The following is a 21,177-nucleotide window of genomic DNA, read 5'->3' on the forward strand; positions in this document are numbered from 1 at the left end:
CTTTAATTCTTGTCGTCTGCGCGCATCCTGAGATATTCTATCATGACCTGTTCCTTCTCGCGCTTTGCTTTAAAGGGAACGAAAAGGGAAGAGAAAAAGATCCGAAGTCTACTTTTAGACATCTCCACTTTCTTGACTGCTTATCGCGATAAAATTGAGCAAGAACTGTAGAGGAATGGCTCGTAAAGTTAAGAGTGACTACCTGCTGAGGACGCGGCTGACGCATTCTCGTCGCGCCCGTTTGACGCGGCGCTGTTGCTCATATATCTGGGTATATGTCTGTTCTTCTAAGCAAAGGCATCTCCCTTCTGACTTTTGCTAAGAGGTCCAGGTCAAGGTCCGCAACGGCGATCTGCGGTTCTTCATACTCATCCCCAAGCTCCGCAAGGATCTCTCCCCATGGGTTTACGATCATAGAGTGGCCATAGCTTCGTCGTTTTTCATTATGGGGACCCGCTTGCGCGGCAGCTATCACATAAGATTGTGTCTCAATCGCTCTAGCGCGTAGAAGTGTTTCCCAATGCGCTTTGCCCGTCGGAACTGTGAAGGCTGATGGGTAAGTGATAATCTGGGCGTTCTGGCGTTTCAGAGCTAGACTGATCTCTGGGAAACGCAACTGGAGTAACATGTTGTGAGTATTCGAGTGGCCTACCAATACCAATGGGAAACGGTGGAGAGAGCTTACATCAAAGCAGATGGACAAACCGACCCGCCCAATGGCTGTATCAAATGGGGGAAGTATCTCCATTCCTTTCTCAACACTCCTGGACAAGGTTATATGACTAGATGTCGCATGGACGTAATGAAGGAGACAACGCACGAGCTCTCTTTTAGTACAGGCCCCCCCTTGATGTCCACGTCGAACAGATGAACTTTCTGATATCGCTGGGTAATGTTGCCTGTATCATCAATCCAGATGAGAGTGTTCTTGACTTTGCCGTGTAAAGCTGGCTCATGAATCCCGACATTGATGTGCAGATTTGCTTTCCGCGCCTCGCTCTGCAGACCCAAAACAAACTCACTCTCCTGTACTAAGCGGGCTAGTGATATCGTTTCTGCCGGAGATGACCCGATATAGTCCGCAGCCTCTGGGAGGAATAGTGCCTGGGAGGTCAGAGGTATAACATGGAACACTTCAGCTCAGCTGAAAAATTAGCCGGGTACTACCTTTGCTCCAGCTTGAACTGCCTTTCGCACAAGTATTCGACACTGGGCCAAATTGGCCGCCATACTTGCGGTTGAACATAGTTGCCCCACGGCCTATCAGCGGTGGATAGTTCAGTAGACTTGCATGGTGAAGGAAAGCGTATTCGTAGCCAGGAGGGAGCTGGACATACTGCAATAGCCATAGTTGATTCTAAATCAGTGGACTATCTTGTGAATCAAGATCACATCTCCGACTTGGACCCTGAGGTGATTAACTCCACTTGGGGCCCGGTCTCGGGAGACTTGCCTAATTTGACCAGTTTCTGGACAAGGCACCTGCGGAAGGTGAGGAATTATCAGATCATCGCCGACCTCTCTAGCAGCTATCACGTTTCAGTCTGGCTCTGAGGATAATTTTGACCGGGGAGTTCTGGTTTCTAATCAGAGTAACATGAAGAGTCTCAGGCGTGATTTGTCTTCAGATCCGCACACCGCAAATGTCACCAGCAAAGTCTTCGTGCGGTCGACAAAAAGTGGGAAGGTGCAGAAGATCGTTCGCGAGCTGTACCTAAGACAGGATATTCCTTGCTCGTCGAGGTTATGTACGATATGCCCGTCGGTCGCTCCAACAGATGCGAATGGAAACAGTAAGAAAATGCTTTCAACCTCCGCTGTGCGGGTCTATCGCTAATGTGGGCTTCTATAGTCGCGCCTTTCGTTCTTTCCGAGCAGCCCGCAGGCACAACGGCCTTTCCCCGCGGTCACTACATCGTGCCCGATACGAATGCGCTTTTGAATGGTATGGACCTATTTGAGCATACTGGGGCATTCTACGATGTGATCATCCTGCAAACCGTCCTCGAGGAGCTAAAGAACCAATCGCTGCCTCTCTACAATCGCCTCCTCGCCCTGATCAAAACCGACGAGAAACGCTTCTACCTTTTCTTCAACGAATTTCGTCTCGAAACGCACGTTAGGAGAGGACAGGAGGAGTCGATCAATGACAGGAATGACCGAGCCGTGAGAACCGTCGCAAAATGGTACATGGAACATCTGCGCATGGTGACAAAAAGGAGCAAGAAGGAGAAGGCACTTCCGGCAATTGTCATGATTACAGATGATAAGGAAAATCTGCGCAAAGCGAAAGAGGAAAATGTGACAGCGTTATCTCTGGAGAACTATGTCAGTGGTCTGGAAGATGCAGATCGATTGCTCGATATGATCAATGAGAGCAAAGAAGCTCGAGAGGCGAAGGAAGCACGCGGAGAGCTATTCTATCCTGAATACTACTCGATGTCAAAAATGATGACGGGCTTGAGGGCCGGAAATCTACACCAAGGCGTTTTCAATGTCTCCCCATACAACTATCTGGAAGGCTCAGTCAAGGTCGCTGCATTCGATAAGCCTCTTATCATCATGGGCCGCCATAATAGCAATAGAGCTATTTCCGGAGACGTCGTTGTAATCGAAGTCCTACCCAAAGACCAGTGGAACTCACCGTCAACTAAGATTGTGGACGAGGAAGTTGTCACGAAGAATGACAATCCTGATGCTGAAGACAACGAAGCTGTTGTCACCGAGAGAGAACAAAGGGCGCTCCAAGAGGAGGTGAGACATGCTCATGGGAAAAATCTGGAGGGACGACCGCAACCAACAGCTAAAGTTGTCGGTATCGTCAGGCGAAACTGGCGGCAATATGTTGGGACCGTTGACTCGACCTCCACAAGCTCTCATACTACCGGTAGGCGACAGCAGAATGTTTTCGTTCTCCCCATGGATAAGAAAGTGCCAAAAATCCGAGTCCGAACGCGACAAGCCGCGGACCTTTTGGGCCAAAGGATCTTAGTCACGATTGATGCATGGAACCGCGACTCCCGATACCCGACTGGGCACTTTATCCGGTCACTTGGCGAGTTGGAAACAAAGGATGCCGAAACCGAAGCTTTGCTGCTTGAGTGGGACGTTCAGTATAAGCCGTTCCCTAAGTCTGTGCTGGACTGTCTTCCTTCAGAGGGCCACGATTGGCGAGTACCAGAAAGCAAAGAAGATAAGGGGTGGACTGGCCGCAGGGATCTTCGAGATCTCCTCATCTGCAGCATTGACCCTCCAGGCTGTCAAGATATTGACGACGCTCTCCACGCTCGTCAGTTGCCGAATGGTAATTTTGAAGTGGGTGTGCATATCGCTGATGTCTCTCATTTCGTCAAACCGAATAATGCTATGGACCTCGAGGCTAGTGTCCGTGGAACAACCGTCTATTTGGTCGACAAGCGTATTGACATGCTTCCACATCTCCTGGGTACAGATCTCTGCTCCCTGAAGCCATACGTGGAGCGTTATGCGTTCTCGGTTCTGTGGGAAATGACACCAAACGCCGAGGTTGTTTCTGCTGACTTTACGAAGTCCGTAATTCGTTCTCGTGAAGCCTTCAGTTATGAACAGGCTCAACTGCGGATTGACGACCCATCAAAAACTGATGAACTGACCCAAAGTATGCGGACACTTCTCCACCTCTCGAAGATCCTGCGTCAAAAGCGAATGGACGCTGGCGCCTTAAACCTCGCCTCTCCAGAAGTGCGCATCGAAGCAGACAACGACGAGGTCGGTGACCCACTAGCAGACGTTAAGACCAAGGCCATGCTCGCGACGAATAGCCTTGTTGAAGAATTCATGCTTCACGCCAACATCACCGTCGCAGCCAAAATCTATAGCACATTCCCCCAAACCGCCATGCTGCGGCGCCACGCAACACCCCCGCCCCAAAACTTTGAAGAACTAATCAACCAACTCACCAGAAAGCGGGAAATGCGCCTCGACGTTTCTAGCTCCGGAGCCCTTGCAGAATCCCTCGACCGCTGCACGGATAACGAAAACCCATTCTTCAACACCCTAGTCCGCATCCTCGCAACCCGTTGCATGACTTCTGCCGAATATTTCAGCGCCGGAGCCCATGCCGAGTCCGAATTCCGGCACTACGGTCTTGCTTCTCCAATTTACACGCACTTTACCTCCCCCATTAGACGCTATGCAGACTTGCTTGTCCACCGCCAACTCGCAGCAGCAATCAACTACGAGGGCGAAGATGGCCGCGCCACAATCGAGGGCTCTATCACCCGTAACCGCCTCGAGGATATCTGCCGGAATATCAATTACCGCCACCGGAACGCCCAATATGCCGGCCGCGCTAGTATAGAGTACTACGTCGGACAAGCACTCAAAGCCCGTAGTGAAAAACTCGCCGCTGACGGAGTTGACACCGGCATCGAAGAAGACGGCTACGTAATGCGCGTCTTTGAGAACGGTGTCGTGGTTTTTGTTCCCCGGTTCGGCATTGAGGGTGTCGTGCGGTTGGAGGACTTTGTTTTACCGGGTGATACGGCGAATCGGTCTGTTGAGGAGCGACGCGAGCTTGTAACGAGGCGCGAGAGCGATTTCGATCCCGAGGACTATACACTCAAGGTCACGGAGAAGTGGCAGGGGTCGAGTGATCGGGCGATGACTGTTGAGCTTTTCCAGAGGGTGAGGGTTAATGTTAGTTCTGTAAAGGAGGAAAGTGGAAGGGGTGTTGGGAAGAGGAGGGTGAGGATATTGATCCTCAACGGCAAATAGGATATGAGCGCCGTTTGAGACCGTAATGTTGTTCCGATAGAATTATTCGGTGATAAGGGGATGCAACCATTCATGAAAGGGGGATCCATGGCATCTACAGGTGATTACTGAAAAGCAATACAAGTACATTCAATATACAGCTTGAGCAATACGTGAATCGGTAACATCACGGTGTCGATACTTCATTTCCGTATTACGAAGGTGACTATCTTAAAGGGCATGTCCCTCTGCGATTAGACCTTCTTAGCCGCTACCATTCTCCGAAGTAGTGTATGTGGATACCAAAGCGCTGCCTTGGAATGCACCGGCGACCGATCCACGCTCCTCTTGCCATCACCAGCTTCTGTGGCCTGCGGGGGCGGGGGAACGGCTCCTCCATCCTTCTGATCAGTCTCCACGGCGGCCGCCGCTTTCTCCTGTTTAACTCGAATATTGTCTCCGACTTTCCAACCCCGCACAATCCAAAGGCAGACCGCAGCCGCAGTATACATCAGGCCTGTGAAAATCTGGACGTGCAAATACACACGGTTTTCGGAATTGTTATCCCGCAGGAGCAGCGCGATGGGCTCTGCCACGGTCGTCGGCGCAACCAGGACAATCCAGGTAATGCTAAGGCCGCCGGGAAGATCCTTTAAGCCGATGACCTCGGCCAGGACCGGAGCCACAGTAGCCCAATATGTACCTGCTACTGCGCCGACAAGAACTGCGAAGAAAGAGACCAGGCCCATGCTATGGGCAAAGATCCAAATTAGCAGACAGAACAGCCCACAGAGGAAGGTGAGGAAGGCCGCGATGTTGATGTGGCCTAGCTTGTCGCAGAACATGCCTACGAAGGGTCGCCCTAGTCCCTGACCAAGATTGAGGAGGGCACCGACGATACTGCTCTGGTGGGCCGAAAGACCGATTGACACGGCGAAATTGGCAAGACTGAATAGAATGGCGACGTAGCCGAGCAGGGTGAAAATACCCCAGCCAAGGAAAAAAAGAAATTCGGGTCTTTTGAGTAACGGCAGGGGGAAAGCTTTATACCGGCTTCCAACTATTTTGTTGCGATCTCTGAGCAGATTTGCACATATCACGTTCACAACAAAGGCGATGATTCCGAGTATCCGGAACGCCCAACTCAGTCCTAGCCGAGGTATGATCGCTCCCACCGCAAGGGAATACATCATACCCCCAAGGCCAGATCCGGCGGCGTTGATACCCATTGCAAGACCCCGTCGACGGCGGAACCATTGTGGTGTGATTGAAACACTGCCAACGAAGAGGAAGCCCATGCCCAGTCCAAAGCAAACGCCCTGGCTCAGAAATATTTGCCATCTCTGGGTGACAAAGGAGGATCCGATTAGACTGAGTGTTTCAAAGAAAACGCCCAGATTCAGGACGACGCGCGTCCCAAAGAGGTGAATGAGATGGGTGGCCAGAGGGGCAATGAGGAAGGCACAGGATATACTCAAGCCACCGGTGAAGGCGTACATAAGTGGCGAAGTGTTGGGAAATACATCATTCGTTAGATAGTGAGAGAGGAACACGCCATAGCTCTATAGCACAGGTCAGCATGTTAAGCAGATATAGTTGATATGGGAGATACTGACGCTGTTGATTCCCCATGTATGTGCATTGATCCAGAAGACACTTGCGACGCAGACCCAGCCATATCCACCATCTGGAGGCACGTCTTCAGGTTTCTCTTGCTGAAGGCCTGTAGCCGTTTCATTTTCAGTGCTGTGAGGGCGCCTTTCCTTCGAAGACACCTGTATCTCTAGGTCGCGGTCATGATCTCGGGAGTGAATTATGTCGATTGGAGGATTATCTGCCATCTGTGATGGCTATGAAAGCCGAGGGGCCGAGAATAGACGAGCCGGCGTTGGGAACCAATTTGAACATGCACACGCCGACCGATAATGCATAAGGATAGCTCTCTAATATCCAAGGAAAAGAGTCCGAGCTGTGTATGGAAACATTGATGAAACTTTCCAGACTCGAGAGCGAAAAGCCGGGGAGGAGGACCTGCTGGAGAAGGGAAGAAACAGAGGGAAAATCCGGGCAGAAGAAAAAGTCGAGCCGATGTGTCATGGATTGCTTGTCAAAAAACATCCAAGCCCATTGTTAGGCTCAGCGCAAGCCATCTTGGCTCTCGTGGTCGGCAGGAATGGAGTGCGACTTCTCCATGGGCCATGCTCGATGGTCCGTTGGGCGTGCCGGTCGAGCCGTCGTGCGGAGGTCTCCAGAGGCAAATTGGGGATACGACGTCAAAGGCTTGGTGATTGGTCGGTTAATCCCCCCAAAAATAAAGATCCCCAAGTTGGAGACAACTTGGTGGGCAGCGAGATTCATCAGTGCCGGGAGCCGTGGAGAAGGAGAATGATGAATTGGGAGATGATTCGAGTTCGCCCGGGAGAGTCCTCAACGTCAGACCTCACCATGCAGAGTGCCAATCTCGCAAAGGCAACAGTCGGAAATTTTCTCGCTGGGTGTCTGGGATTGTCGACAATACTGTGTCGAACTTTGGAAAAAACTGACCCTGTCAGAAGGACCAACCGCGAACACGCTACCTTGGAAGAGAACTTTATAAACTCTGACGAGGCTGAGGGAGTGCATCGTCGTATAAAGAAGATATGAGAGCAGTTGAGACCCGAAGGATCTCTAGGCGCTGTTGCTCTGCATTTAAGACCTTGTCATCTGGCTCTAGAGATATGGTCTGATGCCATGTCACATCGCACTCGATAGTCCACATATGATCATCTTACTACCTTAAACCATACATACCGACTAAGTCGTTCACATAGTATTTATAGGATCTCTCTTTCCGCCCAACTCTGAATAACTCCTCTGGTTGTGGGCTCATACTCCTTCAGTTTGACATCCTGGCCGTGAAGATAAGTATTCGCCTGGCAAAACGCCAATGGAGGATCCTTGTGATCAACAACAACTTCCCGCCATCTCAGAGCTTCATCATCGACATTGGAAAGGGCTTCATAGAACTCCCGGCAATTGGAGATATCAGCTGTGCAACGGTATATGTGTAGCTTCAGCAGCATCCGGCCTAGAGAGGGTTTGCCCTTCTGAAGGGTGTTCCTCCGGTCGACCTGCACGGTCAACTTCCGGGTTTGGTGATCGCAATAGACCGCGTAGAGATCGTCGCTGTCGCGAAGAAGATGTCGGAAGATAGCGTAGTGGGCCTAGCTAACGGTCAGAACAGCGAACAGAAGAAGCGGAGAATTAAACTTACCCGACTATGAGCTTGCCCCCAATTCTAGAGGAAGAAACTTTCAGCGCTCTACTATCTGCGTAGTGATGTCGGCCATCCTTACCTGCGTGACGGGATCATAATTTGCTAAACCCCGGAGTCCGTCCACACCTAGCTGAAGGTACATATTATAGATCACTGTCGTAGATTTGAAAATTAGCATATACTTCACGACCCGGCAAGCGGGGGAAGCTAACAATCTCCGGGCTTTATATCGCTTTCCTCGGTATACCCGAACAAAGCGAGTATACCTGGCTCATCAATCAAATAAGCACCTACGAGTTCGGCTCTGCACTCATCCACCGTTGTTGCCAGGTCACCGAATACCCCCGTCCAAGTTTGCCCTACTCCATACCAGCAGTCAACTGGGCTTCCGGTTAGAGGATTTAGCGGTGGGTTCCTTGGGTCAAAATTGTATCTGTCTTCGGAAACTTCTGCAAGGAACTTTCCTGTACCATGACCAAGTATTTCATGCAAAACAACCCAGATATAATAAGAGTGGAATCGATGGTTGCGGTATTTTTCTTGCTCGGACTCACTGACCATATGTAGGCCTCTGGTTCGGGCCTTTTCGGCTACCATACGGTTGGAGAAGATGATGTTCTTGTAGCCTACTTCCTGTCTTATGTCATTGTACTAGAAAGGTCAGCTTGGATGGAGTTGTGTAAGGACATTACCATTTACATTTGGCAAATTGATACCAGGAAATATATTACTCGAGCAGTATGCCAGGACTTCATTCATCGTCAGCGCATGCGTTGTTATCCAGAATAGAAAAAATAGAAAACCCCAACCCACTATGAGCGCTTGAAAACTCTGGGGGATCGAAGATATCCCTCTCGAATGGCCCCTTGCCGTTGGCATCCCCATCAACCCACGGAAGCTTCGAGACGAACGTATCTGCCACGCTTGCGAGCTTTTTCAAACGTTCAGTCGCTATGGGATCAGGTATCCCGACTATCCCTTCGAATTCAGCACGTACGCCAAGTGGATCTCGATAAGGCTCAACGAAACCAAGGACTGTTTCCACTGATGGGGCTTTATCAGTTACCCATATCTTCTGTGCACTCCTATAGAGCTCTAGATCGCCGAGTAAGAAGCTATCCATCGTGTATTGCAGGACCTGCTTCTGCGCCGGATTCGATGCATACTTGCTGGCTCGTCGCAAGCACTTGCATATCTGCTCCAGCTCCTGTTCATGGTCTCCCCGTACCAGGCGGATTATTTTGTTACTTAACCATGGTTGACCGTTGTTGTTGAAGGTGACGGTGCTCTCATCGACTGATGCTTGTAAAATGTCGTAACAGTCAAACCCTGACTCTTGGTATCTATGTAAGCGAGTGTTCTCGGGATGAAGCGATTGATCTTCCATCAATTTTGATATCGAAGAGATGTCATCTTGACTCCCCAGGCAGTCGTCCCCGAGATAGTACGTTGTCTGGTAAAGGGGACTGGGTGATCCTAGGCCATGTGGGGGCATCTGGTACATCTCGTCTAAAATATGAGCAAGTAGCTTCCTAGCAGGAGAATGACTCGAAGCCAATTTAGTGAGATATTCTTTCGAGATATCAGGCACAAACTTCTGGTCTCCCGATCCCTGAAGCAGTGATGAGTACCTGCGCAGCTATTACGGGGAACCTGTCGTTGACCCACAAAGTAGTTGCCATTGTTGGACAGAAACAATGCAGCATAGTCAAGGAATTTCTCAAGTTCTTCTGGCGCTATATTGGCAGTTGTAGCAAGTCGCTCCCAGTCACCCTTACAAGATCGATATAGGGCGAGTATGAAATCGAGTATTCCGTTAGCTTCGGGAGACACTTGCCGCAGAATAATTCGAGTTCCTCTCCAAGCGGCTCTAGACGTACTCTGTCAGTGCCAACATATCGGCCAAGAGATCTCGAGTGAGTATACTTCGCCATATAATGTGCATAGAGTTTCTCTTGCTTTGTAAGGCCATTGAAGGCGGAGGCCACGGATAACTGGAGTACTACGGGGACATCCATCATGCAACGAGCTCCCACAAACCCGGGTCCCTATGCTGTCATCGTCATTCGGGTGAAGTGTGTGGTGTGGACAGAGGAAGAGCCTCGAGCTCTTTATGAACGCCGCCAACAAGCGCTGGGCGGTTCATGACTCATATTTGTCCACCACAGCGTCAACAACAGAATTCAATGAGCCCCACCCCTGTATCCGAAAGGTCACCCTGCCTCTTTTTGGTCGGGCATAAACGAAGAGTATAAAGACACACTACAGATCGGCTATTTAAGAGTGGCCCACATGTGGGGTTCGTGCGTAGAGTCAAGGAGCGGTTTGGCGGGGTGCGGACTAGGACAGCAAAAGGGCCCGAAGATTGAATTTCTCTTGGGGCACGAGGTGCCTGAGTTCTGGACTTCTGATTCTCCGAGGGAACCGGACGCAAAGTCTGGATGAGAGGGTTGTGCTGGCTGGAGGAGATATGACTCAGCATGTGCCTGAGATGCCCGGGTGTTTGCATTGTTTACACTGCTGAGGTGGCCATAGCTCCCCCGTCTCCTCCAATCTTGCGCCCGTCTCCCGAGGCACCCCCAAGGCCTTGTTTACGGCCAGACCAGACAGACCTGGCAATCTCCCCCGATCTCTCGTTTTCTTTCCTTCTTCAACCCCCCCCTAAGGAACTGCTCACCGACTCAAAACTGACCCACGCTCGTTCGCGTCCCAATCCACTCTTGTCTTACACTCTCTTCTCTCCCAACCTCCTGCTTGCCGCTCATTGGCCCTGCGCGTGTACCTGGATCGCCGGCTTCAGAAAGCCCAACACGACACGAGCACCTCACGTCTGACCAGTATCTTTCGCGCTTCACGTCTCTCCGCCATATGATATGATTTTTAAAGACATTGATAGCCAGTCAAGATGCTCCACCGATCTCCTCATCCGCAAAACAGAGCCAGAGACCCTCAGCGGAAGGTCACTCCGCCTGGCCCCTCATACATGTCGAACGATCAGATCGGTGAGTCCACATTGCTGGCAGAGTCTTGGCATTCGTCGGAGAAGCTTCTCACATATTCGACGGTGTAACTAACACCTTGGCTTTATTTTGACTTCGTTTGCTGTTGGCTTTGCTCATCCTCCTGGCCACACTAACATATGGTTTATTTGGCAGCGAGTTATCTGAAAGACTTGCGAACCAATCGACCGACTCGTCCTGGCGGCTCACGACCCTTGCCTACAAGACCAGATTCGGCATCCAAAAACCGTGACGATCTTCCACCTCGCGCAACGTCTGCAATGTCGGCGTATGGGCATTCGAGAGCAACCTCCGCGGCACCAACACCTGAGGCTGAACGCCCTCGTGCCGCTAGCTCTCTCTCAAATCACCGTCCAGTCTCGTTCCGCAGTTCTTTCGGAAGCTCATATGGAAGCTCTGCTGGACGACCTTTGGTCCAGGAACCCAGATTAGTCCCGCTCAGGAAAAACGTTTCACCAAGTCGAGCCTTTTCTCGTATCCCTTCAGGCTCCACAGCGTATCGCGAGAGTCTTGAACGGCGCAGAGAAAAAGAGGAGGCAAAATCCTTGCGCGATGCATTGCAAGAGATGGATATCCAAGACGAGATCCGCATCCATGGCGATGCGCAAGATGAGGCGACGGAACTTGTCTGGATGCACCAGAACCCAGGAATCCCATTCAAGAACCCACATGCACCTTATCGCAACCCAGATATGGATGAGCAGAAGAGGGTTGCTGAAGAACAGAACAAACCGCAACAAGAAAGAGTTGAATTCCGAAGCTCATGGCGAAATAGCAATCGGTTTTCTTTCAAAGGCCGGACCACCGGGAATAACTCAGGGGCTGACCATGCTAGCTTTGGAGACGAGAGTCCTATGCCTAAGAACAGTGGAATCCCCAAGAAAAACCTCAAGGTTAACTTTGCACTACCACGCGAAGCGGAGAAAACAGATGGCGACTACGAATTGGGTCTTGTAGGGGCGAGCAATGACCCCTCCAAGGGCATCTTTAGGAACCCCAAAGATCAGATCTATGAGGAGCCGCACGATTATGACCGGAACGACGACGACGAACGGCACAAATTCTCAATGTCCGACTCTTCAGCGCTCCGTACGAAAACACGCAATGCACTTCCCCAAGGATCTCGGCCTTTACCGAGTCGGTTCGGCAGCATCCCGTTCGTCGACAAGCTGTCCCGCTTCGAGCTTCATAAACATCCACCTACCCAATCAAGAAAGCCTGACTACAAGACTAACACGCTGCCTTCTCCCCCGACTGCAGACGCATCGCAGGAGAACAGCGAACCAATTCGGGCAAAAGATGGGCTCGAAATCCGCAGTGACGACATCAGGGCAGCAACGAGTAAGAAGCGGTCGGACCGCAGCTCAAAGCTACCCATGCCTACTGCCGTGAGCGATCGCACTGGGAGGCCTATAGTGAGCTTCGATCCGAGTTGGAAACCCACAGAAACCAAGAGCCCTGCAAAGAGGGAGTTACCGGAAATCCAAGTGTCTCAGTCTGCTCCCCCGCCGCCCGCCATCGAAGTGTCGGAGCCACCTTCCGTGCCAGTTATTAATCTGCCAGATGAGAAGGAACCCACCATCGCGGAAATGGATCATCCTTCTCAGAATCGTAAGCAAAACCCACAACCACCCTCGAGCACGAAGGACCGCCGGAGGTCTAGTTCCGGGCTAAGGAGATTTATGCCGTCGCAAGATCGTTGGATGTCAACCTATTCCCGCGCCGGTGTTCCAACTGCAACATGCGAATCTTGCTCACTTCCGATTGCCGGTAGGGTTGTGACTGCTGCCGGATCCCGCTTCCATACAGAGTGCTTCACATGCCACCATTGCCAGACCCCGTTAGAATGCGTTGCTTTTTACCAAGAGCCGGATGCAAAGCGGAATGAACGACTGGCAGATCCTTCAGTGGATGAGGAGGCTCATGCGCCAAGGTTCTACTGTCACCTAGATTTCCACGAGCTGTTCAGTCCAAGATGCAAAAGCTGCAAGACACCTGTCGAAGGAGAAGTAGTCGTCGCGTGCGGTGCCGAATGGCACGTCGGCCACTTCTTCTGTGCCGAATGTGGCGATGTATGTGCCCCCAATTGCGTGTTTTCGCTCTTGCTAACCTCTCAACACAGCCTTTCAATTCGGACACTCCATTTGTGGAAAAGGACGGCTTTGCCTGGTGTCTGCAGTGCCATTCGCGCCGGACTGCGCCCTCGTGCGCGGGCTGCAAGAAGCCTATCCTTGATGACGTGGTGATCAGTGCAGTTGGAGGTAAATGGCATGACAAATGCTTCGTCTGCCACGAATGCGGGGAGGGTTTTGGTCGTGAGGGTCGATACTTCGTTCGGGAAGGCGAGCCCAGACGGACCGCCAAAGGTCGGATTATTGGAGGACCAGTTCAACTGGCTGTGTGTGAGAAATGCGAAGGCATACGATTGAAGGCTTCTCCTCGAGCGTAACCCGGCATGACCTTGGCCATAGTCGCTACTCGAACGCTACATTCAGCGTCAGGATTCATGACGAACATTTCCTGCTCTCCATGCATATTAGACTGGCAAAGTGCTCCTTGAGTTTTTCATCTCTTATTCTTACGGTCAATATTTCCAGATTTTACGCAGCTACGTCTTTATTGCATGTGTCCACAGAATTTTACGATTTCACGATCTTGTTGGGTTGGTCTGATTTGAGTTGTTGTAAAGATGGAAGATGTTCTCATCATGCAAGTACAGATCTTATTACTCCGAAGAAAATAAATACCAGTAAAGGGAAAATGAATTAGAGCGGCCACGCTGGATCCTCCCTCCTCCTAAAAACAGCCACATACTTATTGCCCTTATTCCTCGTCACCTTCTTCCCTTCCTCCGTCGAATCCATCATCACCCGCACACACTCATCCCCATCCAGCTCTTCCTGCGTCAACCTCTCAAACAACCCCTCCACACCCCCATGCCCAGCCTGATCCTCATTTCCCTCTCCGCCCTCCCCATCTTGCGGCCCCTGGTACCCGAAATGCCTTAGAATCCAATAATGATACTCCTCCACGTCCGTAATCGTGTACAGCAACCCACCCGGCCGAAGCGCATACGCGTACTCCGCATTCAGCGTCTCCGACACAATCCGAGCTTTATGCTTCCGGGCCTTGAAGTGCGGGTCCGGGAAGCAGATGAAGATTTTAGAAAGTTGGTGTCGGGCGAAGAAGTTCGGGAAGAACTTCATTGTGTTTGCGCGGAGGGCCGTGATGTTGTTGTATCCGCCTGGGATTACGGAGGTTGGGAAGGATGTTTCAGATGGCGAGTCTGGTGTTGAGGGGGCGGCGGGGGGCGTTTGTTCTCGCAATGGTTCGGGGGTGGCCGGTGTTGATGAGGGCGTTTTGTGGAGGAGAAGGTTGTGTTGTTGGTGGCGGAGGGCGTGGATGCGGTTTGTTAGGTATTCTGCTACTTGGATGCGGATTTCCATTCCTTAATTTCGTTATCGAATCAGCCTTCATTCTCCCTTTTTCATGTATAGGAGAGCGTGTAACTCACCAACCATCAGTGTATCAGGCAAGACTGGCGCAAGTCCAACAAGTAACCCGCCAAAACCACAGCCGATATCCACGACCTCTACTTCTTTGAGAAGTTTCCGTGCGCCGCTCGCATTCGTCTGTGTTGGATCAGGGTTTACATACACAGGGAAATGAGTGGCCCAGTCCATATGTGCTGGACTGAGCGGGCTGTCCAATTCCACACGACTACGTTAGCACAATTCGCCAACAAAAAAAGGGCCGGGAATCAACTTACTAAGAGAGCATATGATCCGAAAATGGATTCGCATGAGCCCGCTGCCGGTAGTACTTCTTCTGGGGAAGGTTGAGCACCGAGCCTACGGGGCAGGCTGACCCATCCCTCGCTGTTTCGGCCGTGGCAGCAGCGATCTTCTTGCGGAATTCTTCGCGCTTTTGCCGTTTTGCTGCAGCGCCCATGGTGAATGGCGATTTTTCACTATCTTTCTCTGACGTGAGGTAATTGAGGGGTGAGCGTGGATTAGAGAGGCACGACTCGTTGCTGCGGAATTTTTTTTTCCTCAACGTTGGCGGGCTGGCGGAGCGGAGCTGTTCGAGTTCCTCCCCGCCTTCCCCGCATCCATCCAACATCCACCTCGCCATCATCACCTTCTCTCTTACTTACACGCTTGAGAATGGCCAGCACCTTGGAATATTCATCAACCTCATTCCCCTTCCCCCGCCGCTACGCCTTCCCCCCTTTCTTCACCCTCCAACCAAACAGCAACACTCGAGCCGTCCAACTCCAGCGCTGGTCCAACCTCATCCAGTCATGGTGCCGACACCACCGGATCTACAAGATCTCCCTGGTCGAGGCGATCGAATCCCCTCTTTTCCGGAATGCGGAGCTCCGGAAACAGTTGAGTTTGAGTGATGCGCGAACTGTGCTGGATTGGATGAGCAAGGCGGATGAGGAGGGGGGTGGAGGGAGGCGGGCGGAGTGGGTTGACGGTGCAAATAAAGGGATGGCGTGGATTTGGTGGAGGAGGCCTGAGGAGTGGGCGGGAGTTATTGCGGAGTGGGTATGTATTCAGGATCATACCCAGGTGGCTTGTTGTACGGGTGTGGGTAATTGGCTGATTGCTTGCAGGTCGAGAATACAGGGCAGAAAAATGTTGTTCTTACGGTTTATGAGTTGCTGGAGGGGGATGCGACTATCTCGCAAGGTATTCCCATCTTTATATACTTGGTTAGTTCCCGGTGCTGATCGATATAGAGTGGCATGGGATGGATCCTGAAGTGATGTTTAAGTCTCTGAACATCCTTGTCAAGCAAGGGAAGGCACAGGTCTTTGGCAGCGAAGGGCAAGAGGGCGTGAAGTTCTTCTAGTGCCCAATAACCGAGCCTTTCATTCAATTGGCGCCAGTCGCCGACGATCTCGCAGGCAAAATATGGGGTGTACTCAACACAAAACTCGACAGAAGACAATCCGCCGCCACATGCAGGTATCGTAAGTGAAGCATTCCGAAGTCGACCAAACCACCAACTCACTCTTCAGACTGCTGCACCATCTCTTCGTTGAGTTCGTACGCTTGGGCACCGCGCGGCTCCTGAGACATCGCCATATCGAGAAGCCAGTCTACCCGGACAATCCGCGGGGTCTTGTCCATATGGTGGACGAGCTGTCGAAACCGTGGCCACAGCTTCTGGTGCTCAGCGGCAACGCTACTGAGAAGGTAAACCTCCTTTCTATTCGAGTGATCCTCGTCCTCGCTCTCGTCCTCGCTTTCCTCGCGTTTTGCTTGATATGAGACGCGTCCGCGGAACATGTTGCACTCCCCACCATTCGCGTCAACTATTGACTTGAAAGCATCAAACCCTCCGCGGATAGTCTCGACGCAATAAATGTGATACCCTCGGAGAAGCTTGTTCTTGTTCTTTCTGGCATTGATAATTGACTTTTCCAATGTCAATCCAAATCGTTGCTCGGCGTCCTTGTCATTAAGAAGAAAGTCATTGGGGTCGAGAAGATCGTTTTTTTTCAAGCACTGCGTGATAAATTCCACTTGGACGATCACTGGGCCGTATGCCAAGGCGTTGACAAATTTTGGCGTTCGCAAGACGGATGGAGCAGCGAGATGAGAGCACTTTCGTGCATCTTGAACGACCATGATTCCAAGTTCCCGAAGTTGACGCTGTTCATTGTTAGTCTTTCATCCGACACAGAATGGAGGTATGCCGCACCTTGTCGGCATCTTCTTTTTTCATATTGCCGACCCATTTTTGGTAGCCAGTTATGAGAAGATGGATTGTAATCGGGGGTTTCGATTTCTTCTGCCTCTTGACTTCAGCAATATCCTCTTCATCGCTCTCAGTCTGTGCCTCCATTGATGTGCGCTTTTTGTTTTTATTGTTGAGGGTCACCCTATCTTCATCGGTTTTCCTTCGGCCACCGTAAATCACACCACCAACACGCTTTTTTTCCTTCTCATACAGTGCAATGTCTGGTGCAATCTCATGCAGCCTGGCCGCTGCTGCGTCTTTGGATCTGCGGCTGCTAGTGGTTGATGGTGTATCGTTTTCCTTATCGTCTGTGGCGAGACGAGCACGGGCTGGTGTTTGTAGATTCTTGCCGTCCGTCATCTTTCTTGACTTTCCGACTCTTGGGGTGGCGTTGGTGGTGCCTGAAACCAGGTTATCGTCGGCGTCTAGCATACCCAAGGCGTTACCAGCCGCGGTATTCTGATCTTTGTTCTGCATTGCCTTACTCGGGACGGCAGGCGCTGAAGGAGTATCTTCTGCTGCGAAAAAGAGGCTCTCAAGAGAAGATCTATCCAACCGCGTTTGACCCACCACTTCGCCTAGGTTGGTGCGCCGCGGAAAATGAGTGTATCGAGGGTCAGAGACGGGGAGCAGCTTCCATTTTGCGTAGCTTTCCTCGAGCCACAGATGGTTGACCACATGCAAACCCCAGTCCCTTGCCGCAGCACACTTCTCGCTACTGTCGTGAGCTGTTACAAGATGTGTGTTTTGCTGTCTCAGGGTCTTAGTACATTCCGCCCCTGTAGCCGTGATGAGGTTCTCTAAATAAGACCGTGCCTCACCAACATAATTAGACAAACTTATCTTAAATCCTTCAAATCCAGGGATCGGAGTGCGAGGGACCGGGTAGTGCAGCAGACGTCGATACGGAGATGTCCAGGTGTTGTAAGTCATTAGATGATAAAGCCAGGACAGATTTCCGACATCTTTGTTTAGTCTTGACGCCACTCGATAAGCAAATCCCTCTCTGTAGCGGCATATCAGAGTAGTCGCCTTTGAGACATCAGAAGTTACCTCGCCTCCGCCCTCCCGAATAAGGTCGGATATGGTTTTCTGCAGATGGGAGCCGATTCCTAAGTCCGGGGAGAGCATGACAGTCCTCCCATGGAATACGTCCAACTTGCCCTTTACCGGGGAGGTTATGGGAGTTGGTAATGTAGAGGGCTCCGGAGTAGATGCCCCGACGATGTCGCGGTTCTCTGCGGATCGAATCGGAAGGTCTGGCGCTGCGCGAAGAATCTCTGGATCGGGAAGCATGTATGGGCGCTCGTCGATTCGTCGTCCAAGTTTCAAGCAGTCATCGAACCTTAGAGCAACAGTTAAAATCAATCCAAGCAAGTCACATCGGAGTATATTCGGCCTACCAATGAGGGAGGACGATCTTGACCTGAAGATTTCTTTCCCTGACAAGGCGAGCTTTATCGGAGTCGACGGTCAAATCAACGAGGTGGGAACACATTTGGGTAACTCTAGAGTTATAGAGACCGCCTTTGGCTAAGACACCACCGATGATCGCATCCTTATCACCTTCAGGAATATCGCCGCAGGTGACCACCACATCGTTCAGAAAGAGTCGTGGATCAGGGCTATATTGACGGGGGTTGGCCAACTTCGTCTTTGACAGTGATGCATGCATCCAGTGAGGCTTGACAACCGGAATTAAAGCGTCGTTGGCAGCGTCGAATTCAGGGAAGTCAATCGTGTTTGACATAATATGGCTGAACTGCGCCAGATCCGGGAAATCGGCGGGGGGTTCGTAGATGACTGACTCGCCGCCATTCTCCTCTAGAGTGGATGCTAGCTACAAAGCCATAGACGTGTTAACTAGAGTCAAGATTTTGCATGATAGGCGAGTGGAAGTCAGTCCAGTACACACCTGATGCGCGGTATCTGGGCTCAGATCTTTAGAGCATACTATGCAGACCTTGCACTGGTCGAAGAGGTGGGGGGTTTCGTCCTGGTGCCCCATTATGGGAAGACACCTGCACTTAAGGCCGTCAAAATGGTCAGATTAGAAGATTGGCGTGGGCAGAGAATGGGTAGATGTTGGTTGCGGAAGGAAACGTGAGGCTCTGGGTGTGTTCTCCGATGCGACGCGCTTTCGGGGCGCGCCAAAGCGACACCAGGTCACGTGTCATGTCTGTTGCCGTGATTCCCCAAAAGCAATCTTTGGCATTGTCTGCGCAATGCCTCTTTTCTGGGAAAGCTCCGACCTTCCAAGTTTCTGGGCTCATACTTTCGATTACGATGGTGTTGTTGGCCATGCTTCCATCATGACCCAACAGGAAGCCGCACCCCTCTGCTGGCCATGGGGGTTCTTGGGCCTCGGCTCAGGCGTTCACCCACTTTGCGTCGGCAACGAGAAGCTCGGATGCTCCCGACGTCCCCATGCGGGTCAGATTTCCATTCCTCCTTAAACATCGGAAATTCAGCGTCGAAATGACCAGGATTCCAGAATAGTTGCATCTAGATCACCCCCTCCAACACATCATGTCAACCTCTGGCCCCTTTCGTGTCGTCGAACATGTGGTCCCGTCGCAGCATATTCGGGAATATCCCGGTGCCACCGCCCACGAGCAGGAGGATGTCTTGAACTTGGCTGTGAAACAGTACATCCCCTTGGATAATCCCAACCCGCAAGTCGGTGATGTTACGATACTTGCGGCGCATGCGAATGGCTTCCCAAAGGTACGATTTATTCCTCTGCTGAACCTGGCGTAAGCTGCCGTTCCCGGTGCGTCGAACCGCTAACAACCACCTGAATAGGAACTCTACGAGCCTCTTTGGGAAGAGATTCATGCTCGGTCTAAAGCACACGGGTTTCAAATTCGGAGTATTTGGATGGCAGACGTTGCGCACCAGGGACAGAGCAGTGTCATCAATGAAAACCTCTTAGGAAACGACCGTGCGTGCAGTCCGATCCCAGTTCCCCCCACCTTATTTGCAATACCCGAGAACTGACCGTCCACCTGAACAGCTAGCTGGTTTGATCACCCGCGTGACCTCCTTCATCTCGTGAATGTGAAGCGGAAGGATATGCCACGCCCTATCATTGGAGTTGGACATAGCATGGGCGGCGCACATCTGTTCGTCCCCGCCCTCCACTACAATACCTACAAGCGGAAAACATTAACTATTATTCTCTTCAGCGTTCAATTGTGTAGCATGCACCCGCGCCTCATCCACTCCCTCGTTCTGCTCGACCCCGTTATCCAAAGACAAACGACCCAGCTAGACCCTACGGGCCCAGACAAGCAGGAATTAGTCATCGCCAAAACGACCCAGCTCTCAACCTACCGACGTGACCAATGGCCATCACGAATGGCCGCCGCGGAGTCCTTCAAGAAGAATCCTTTCTATCAAGCCTGGGATCCCCGTGTCCTCGAGCGTTGGCTACAATATGGCCTCCGGGACCTTCCCACCGCCATCTACCCCCTCAACCAATCTAGCCCGAACAATAACGAAGACAGACCTGTAACTCTTTCCACTACCCGACACCAAGAAGTCTTTACTTATTCCCGGCCAAACTACGACGGGCCACCCGGTTTCGCAGTTCCTGTGAACAAAGTAACCCACCCCGACCTCGACCCCAATCACCTAGGCTCTTTCCCATTTTACCGACCCGAACCATCACGTATTTTTGCACAGCTCCCTCAACTTCGTCCAAGCGTTCTATATATCTTCGGCGAAACATCAGATATGTCCCCGCCAACCATGATAGCTGATAAGCTCGCCAACACAGGGACAGGGCTCGGCGGTAGTGGTGGAGTCGCGGCCGGCCGTGTCCGAAAAGCAGTCCTGAAGGATATCGGGCATCTCGTTGCCCAGGAGGCACCCATCCAGTGCGCTGAGGAGGCTAGCAACTTCTTAGGCTTGGAATTGAAGCGGTGGCGGGAAGAGGAGAAGACTTTCCGGGACCAGTGGGCTCTCAAGTCGCAGGCTGAAAAGCTGACTATCGATTCCCGATGGAAGGCGCATGTTCCAGCTCCCGTCCGTCCCCAGAAGGAAGCTTCTAAATCGAAGCTGTGAAATGACGGGACCGTACGAGTTTCGGATGACGTACTATCCCACTAGGCCAGAAAGCCCGAGGCTATTGGACAGGAGATAGACCGTCTGGATATAGGAACCCCAAAGACTATCGGCGCCCCCCAGTATGATCGGGCTACCTGTATATACAACTCGTATATTCCCAACCCATACTTGCATTGGATATAAAGAGAGACTTAACATGACGTTAGAATATATCAAGAACAACATCATGACAGTAAAAAGGGATGCGGACAGAATTACTCAAAACGCCGTACCCAAATATGAAGTCAGTGCTGAGTGTACGGATGTATCTCTGGAGGCGGCGAGACTCCCAACGCCAACAAA

General features: G+C 51.5%; 10 protein-coding genes across 10 annotated transcripts; 5 read left to right on the forward strand and 5 right to left on the reverse strand.

The window, feature by feature from the left end:
- Positions 1-109: 109 nt before the first annotated feature.
- Positions 110-1,473, reverse strand: BJX67DRAFT_175228 (carbon-nitrogen hydrolase family protein). The gene is made up of 5 exons (XM_071025131.1): positions 1,338-1,473; positions 1,168-1,260; positions 821-1,104; positions 686-764; positions 110-616 (listed from the first exon to the last, which is right to left on the reverse strand). Exons 1-5 carry the CDS (start codon positions 1,347-1,349, stop codon positions 260-262), a joined length of 825 nt encoding a protein of 274 aa, XP_070884461.1. The 5' UTR covers positions 1,350-1,473; the 3' UTR covers positions 110-259.
- Positions 1,174-4,872, forward strand: BJX67DRAFT_175161 (exosome catalytic subunit DIS3). The gene is made up of 2 exons (XM_071025127.1): positions 1,174-1,793; positions 1,853-4,872. Exons 1-2 carry the CDS (start codon positions 1,598-1,600, stop codon positions 4,753-4,755), a joined length of 3,099 nt encoding a protein of 1,032 aa, XP_070884462.1. The 5' UTR covers positions 1,174-1,597; the 3' UTR covers positions 4,756-4,872.
- Positions 4,873-4,988: 116 nt separating this feature from the next.
- Positions 4,989-6,575, reverse strand: BJX67DRAFT_373124 (MCT family MFS transporter; the record flags this gene model as incomplete). Its single annotated transcript, XM_071031350.1, has 2 exons — positions 4,989-6,296; positions 6,351-6,575. The coding sequence occupies 2 exons, from the start codon at positions 6,573-6,575 to the stop codon at positions 4,989-4,991; spliced, it is 1,533 nt and encodes a 510-aa protein (XP_070884463.1).
- On the forward strand, positions 6,529-7,519 carry BJX67DRAFT_175163 (uncharacterized protein). The gene has a single exon (XM_071025128.1). The coding sequence runs from the start codon at positions 6,823-6,825 to the stop codon at positions 7,375-7,377; it is 555 nt and encodes a 184-aa protein (XP_070884464.1). The 5' UTR covers positions 6,529-6,822; the 3' UTR covers positions 7,378-7,519.
- Positions 7,520-7,547: 28 nt separating this feature from the next.
- BJX67DRAFT_382717 (dipeptidyl peptidase III) lies at positions 7,548-10,008 on the reverse strand (the record flags this gene model as incomplete). The annotated part of the gene is made up of 8 exons (XM_071033292.1): positions 7,548-7,937; positions 7,988-8,011; positions 8,070-8,143; positions 8,203-8,641; positions 8,690-8,739; positions 8,804-9,602; positions 9,659-9,860; positions 9,917-10,008. The coding sequence occupies 8 exons, from the start codon at positions 10,006-10,008 to the stop codon at positions 7,548-7,550; spliced, it is 2,070 nt and encodes a 689-aa protein (XP_070884465.1).
- A 437-nt stretch (positions 10,009-10,445) lies between these two features.
- BJX67DRAFT_358077 (LIM domain protein) lies at positions 10,446-13,759 on the forward strand. The gene is made up of 3 exons (XM_071029545.1): positions 10,446-10,992; positions 11,146-13,082; positions 13,133-13,759. The coding sequence occupies exons 1-3, from the start codon at positions 10,896-10,898 to the stop codon at positions 13,457-13,459; spliced, it is 2,361 nt and encodes a 786-aa protein (XP_070884466.1). The 5' UTR covers positions 10,446-10,895; the 3' UTR covers positions 13,460-13,759.
- Positions 13,516-15,044, reverse strand: trm8 (tRNA (guanine46-N7)-methyltransferase). Its single transcript, XM_071025129.1, has 3 exons — positions 14,780-15,044; positions 14,525-14,712; positions 13,516-14,458 (listed from the first exon to the last, which is right to left on the reverse strand). Exons 1-3 carry the CDS (start codon positions 14,959-14,961, stop codon positions 13,776-13,778), a joined length of 1,053 nt encoding a protein of 350 aa, XP_070884467.1. The 5' UTR covers positions 14,962-15,044; the 3' UTR covers positions 13,516-13,775.
- Positions 15,045-15,135: 91 nt separating this feature from the next.
- BJX67DRAFT_175476 (ESCRT-II subunit protein VPS25) lies at positions 15,136-15,971 on the forward strand. Its single transcript, XM_071025134.1, has 3 exons — positions 15,136-15,563; positions 15,632-15,707; positions 15,758-15,971. Exons 1-3 carry the CDS (start codon positions 15,177-15,179, stop codon positions 15,868-15,870), a joined length of 576 nt encoding a protein of 191 aa, XP_070884468.1. The 5' UTR covers positions 15,136-15,176; the 3' UTR covers positions 15,871-15,971.
- BJX67DRAFT_358082 (BRCT domain-containing protein) lies at positions 15,473-18,873 on the reverse strand. Its single transcript, XM_071029546.1, has 4 exons — positions 18,680-18,873; positions 18,168-18,604; positions 16,726-18,109; positions 15,473-16,676 (listed from the first exon to the last, which is right to left on the reverse strand). The coding sequence occupies exons 1-4, from the start codon at positions 18,770-18,772 to the stop codon at positions 16,029-16,031; spliced, it is 2,562 nt and encodes an 853-aa protein (XP_070884469.1). The 5' UTR covers positions 18,773-18,873; the 3' UTR covers positions 15,473-16,028.
- Positions 18,874-21,056, forward strand: BJX67DRAFT_358084 (putative toxin biosynthesis protein). Its single transcript, XM_071029547.1, has 4 exons — positions 18,874-19,491; positions 19,570-19,708; positions 19,781-19,889; positions 19,953-21,056. The coding sequence occupies exons 1-4, from the start codon at positions 19,294-19,296 to the stop codon at positions 20,830-20,832; spliced, it is 1,326 nt and encodes a 441-aa protein (XP_070884470.1). The 5' UTR covers positions 18,874-19,293; the 3' UTR covers positions 20,833-21,056.
- Positions 21,057-21,177: the final 121 nt, after the last annotated feature.

This window comes from Aspergillus lucknowensis (assembly GCF_044049455.1).
Source record: "Aspergillus lucknowensis strain CBS 449.75 chromosome Unknown BJX67scaffold_31, whole genome shotgun sequence".
NCBI classification, from domain to species: domain Eukaryota; kingdom Fungi; phylum Ascomycota; class Eurotiomycetes; order Eurotiales; family Aspergillaceae; genus Aspergillus; species Aspergillus lucknowensis.

Coding starts and splice junctions, on each gene's coding strand:
- BJX67DRAFT_175228 (XM_071025131.1), bottom strand. Junction 1,105..1,167: donor CAGTTCAAGCTGGAGCAAAG/GTAGTACCCGGC, acceptor CTGACCTCCCAG/GCACTATTCCTCCCAGAGGC. Junction 617..685: donor GTTTGTCCATCTGCTTTGAT/GTAAGCTCTCTC, acceptor ATGTTACTCCAG/TTGCGTTTCCCAGAGATCAG.
- BJX67DRAFT_175161 (XM_071025127.1), top strand. CDS start 1,598: ATGAAGAGTCTCAGGCGTGATTTGTCTTCAGATCCGCACACCGCAAAT. Junction 1,794..1,852: donor AACAGATGCGAATGGAAACA/GTAAGAAAATGC, acceptor GGGCTTCTATAG/TCGCGCCTTTCGTTCTTTCC.
- BJX67DRAFT_175163 (XM_071025128.1), top strand. CDS start 6,823: ATGTGTCATGGATTGCTTGTCAAAAAACATCCAAGCCCATTGTTAGGC.
- BJX67DRAFT_358077 (XM_071029545.1), top strand. CDS start 10,896: ATGCTCCACCGATCTCCTCATCCGCAAAACAGAGCCAGAGACCCTCAG. Junction 10,993..11,145: donor CATGTCGAACGATCAGATCG/GTGAGTCCACAT, acceptor TTTATTTGGCAG/CGAGTTATCTGAAAGACTTG. Junction 13,083..13,132: donor TCTGTGCCGAATGTGGCGAT/GTATGTGCCCCC, acceptor CTCTCAACACAG/CCTTTCAATTCGGACACTCC.
- trm8 (XM_071025129.1), bottom strand. CDS start 14,961: ATGGGCGCTGCAGCAAAACGGCAAAAGCGCGAAGAATTCCGCAAGAAG. Junction 14,713..14,779: donor TCGGATCATATGCTCTCTTA/GTAAGTTGATTC, acceptor GGAATTGGACAG/CCCGCTCAGTCCAGCACATA. Junction 14,459..14,524: donor GCCTGATACACTGATGGTTG/GTGAGTTACACG, acceptor AACGAAATTAAG/GAATGGAAATCCGCATCCAA.
- BJX67DRAFT_175476 (XM_071025134.1), top strand. CDS start 15,177: ATGGCCAGCACCTTGGAATATTCATCAACCTCATTCCCCTTCCCCCGC. Junction 15,564..15,631: donor CGGGAGTTATTGCGGAGTGG/GTATGTATTCAG, acceptor GATTGCTTGCAG/GTCGAGAATACAGGGCAGAA. Junction 15,708..15,757: donor GGATGCGACTATCTCGCAAG/GTATTCCCATCT, acceptor TGATCGATATAG/AGTGGCATGGGATGGATCCT.
- BJX67DRAFT_358082 (XM_071029546.1), bottom strand. CDS start 18,772: ATGGGGCACCAGGACGAAACCCCCCACCTCTTCGACCAGTGCAAGGTC. Junction 18,605..18,679: donor GCCCAGATACCGCGCATCAG/GTGTGTACTGGA, acceptor ATGGCTTTGTAG/CTAGCATCCACTCTAGAGGA. Junction 16,677..16,725: donor AAAAAGAAGATGCCGACAAG/GTGCGGCATACC, acceptor AACAATGAACAG/CGTCAACTTCGGGAACTTGG.
- BJX67DRAFT_358084 (XM_071029547.1), top strand. CDS start 19,294: ATGTCAACCTCTGGCCCCTTTCGTGTCGTCGAACATGTGGTCCCGTCG. Junction 19,709..19,780: donor AAACCTCTTAGGAAACGACC/GTGCGTGCAGTC, acceptor CCACCTGAACAG/CTAGCTGGTTTGATCACCCG. Junction 19,890..19,952: donor AGCATGGGCGGCGCACATCT/GTTCGTCCCCGC, acceptor TATTCTCTTCAG/CGTTCAATTGTGTAGCATGC.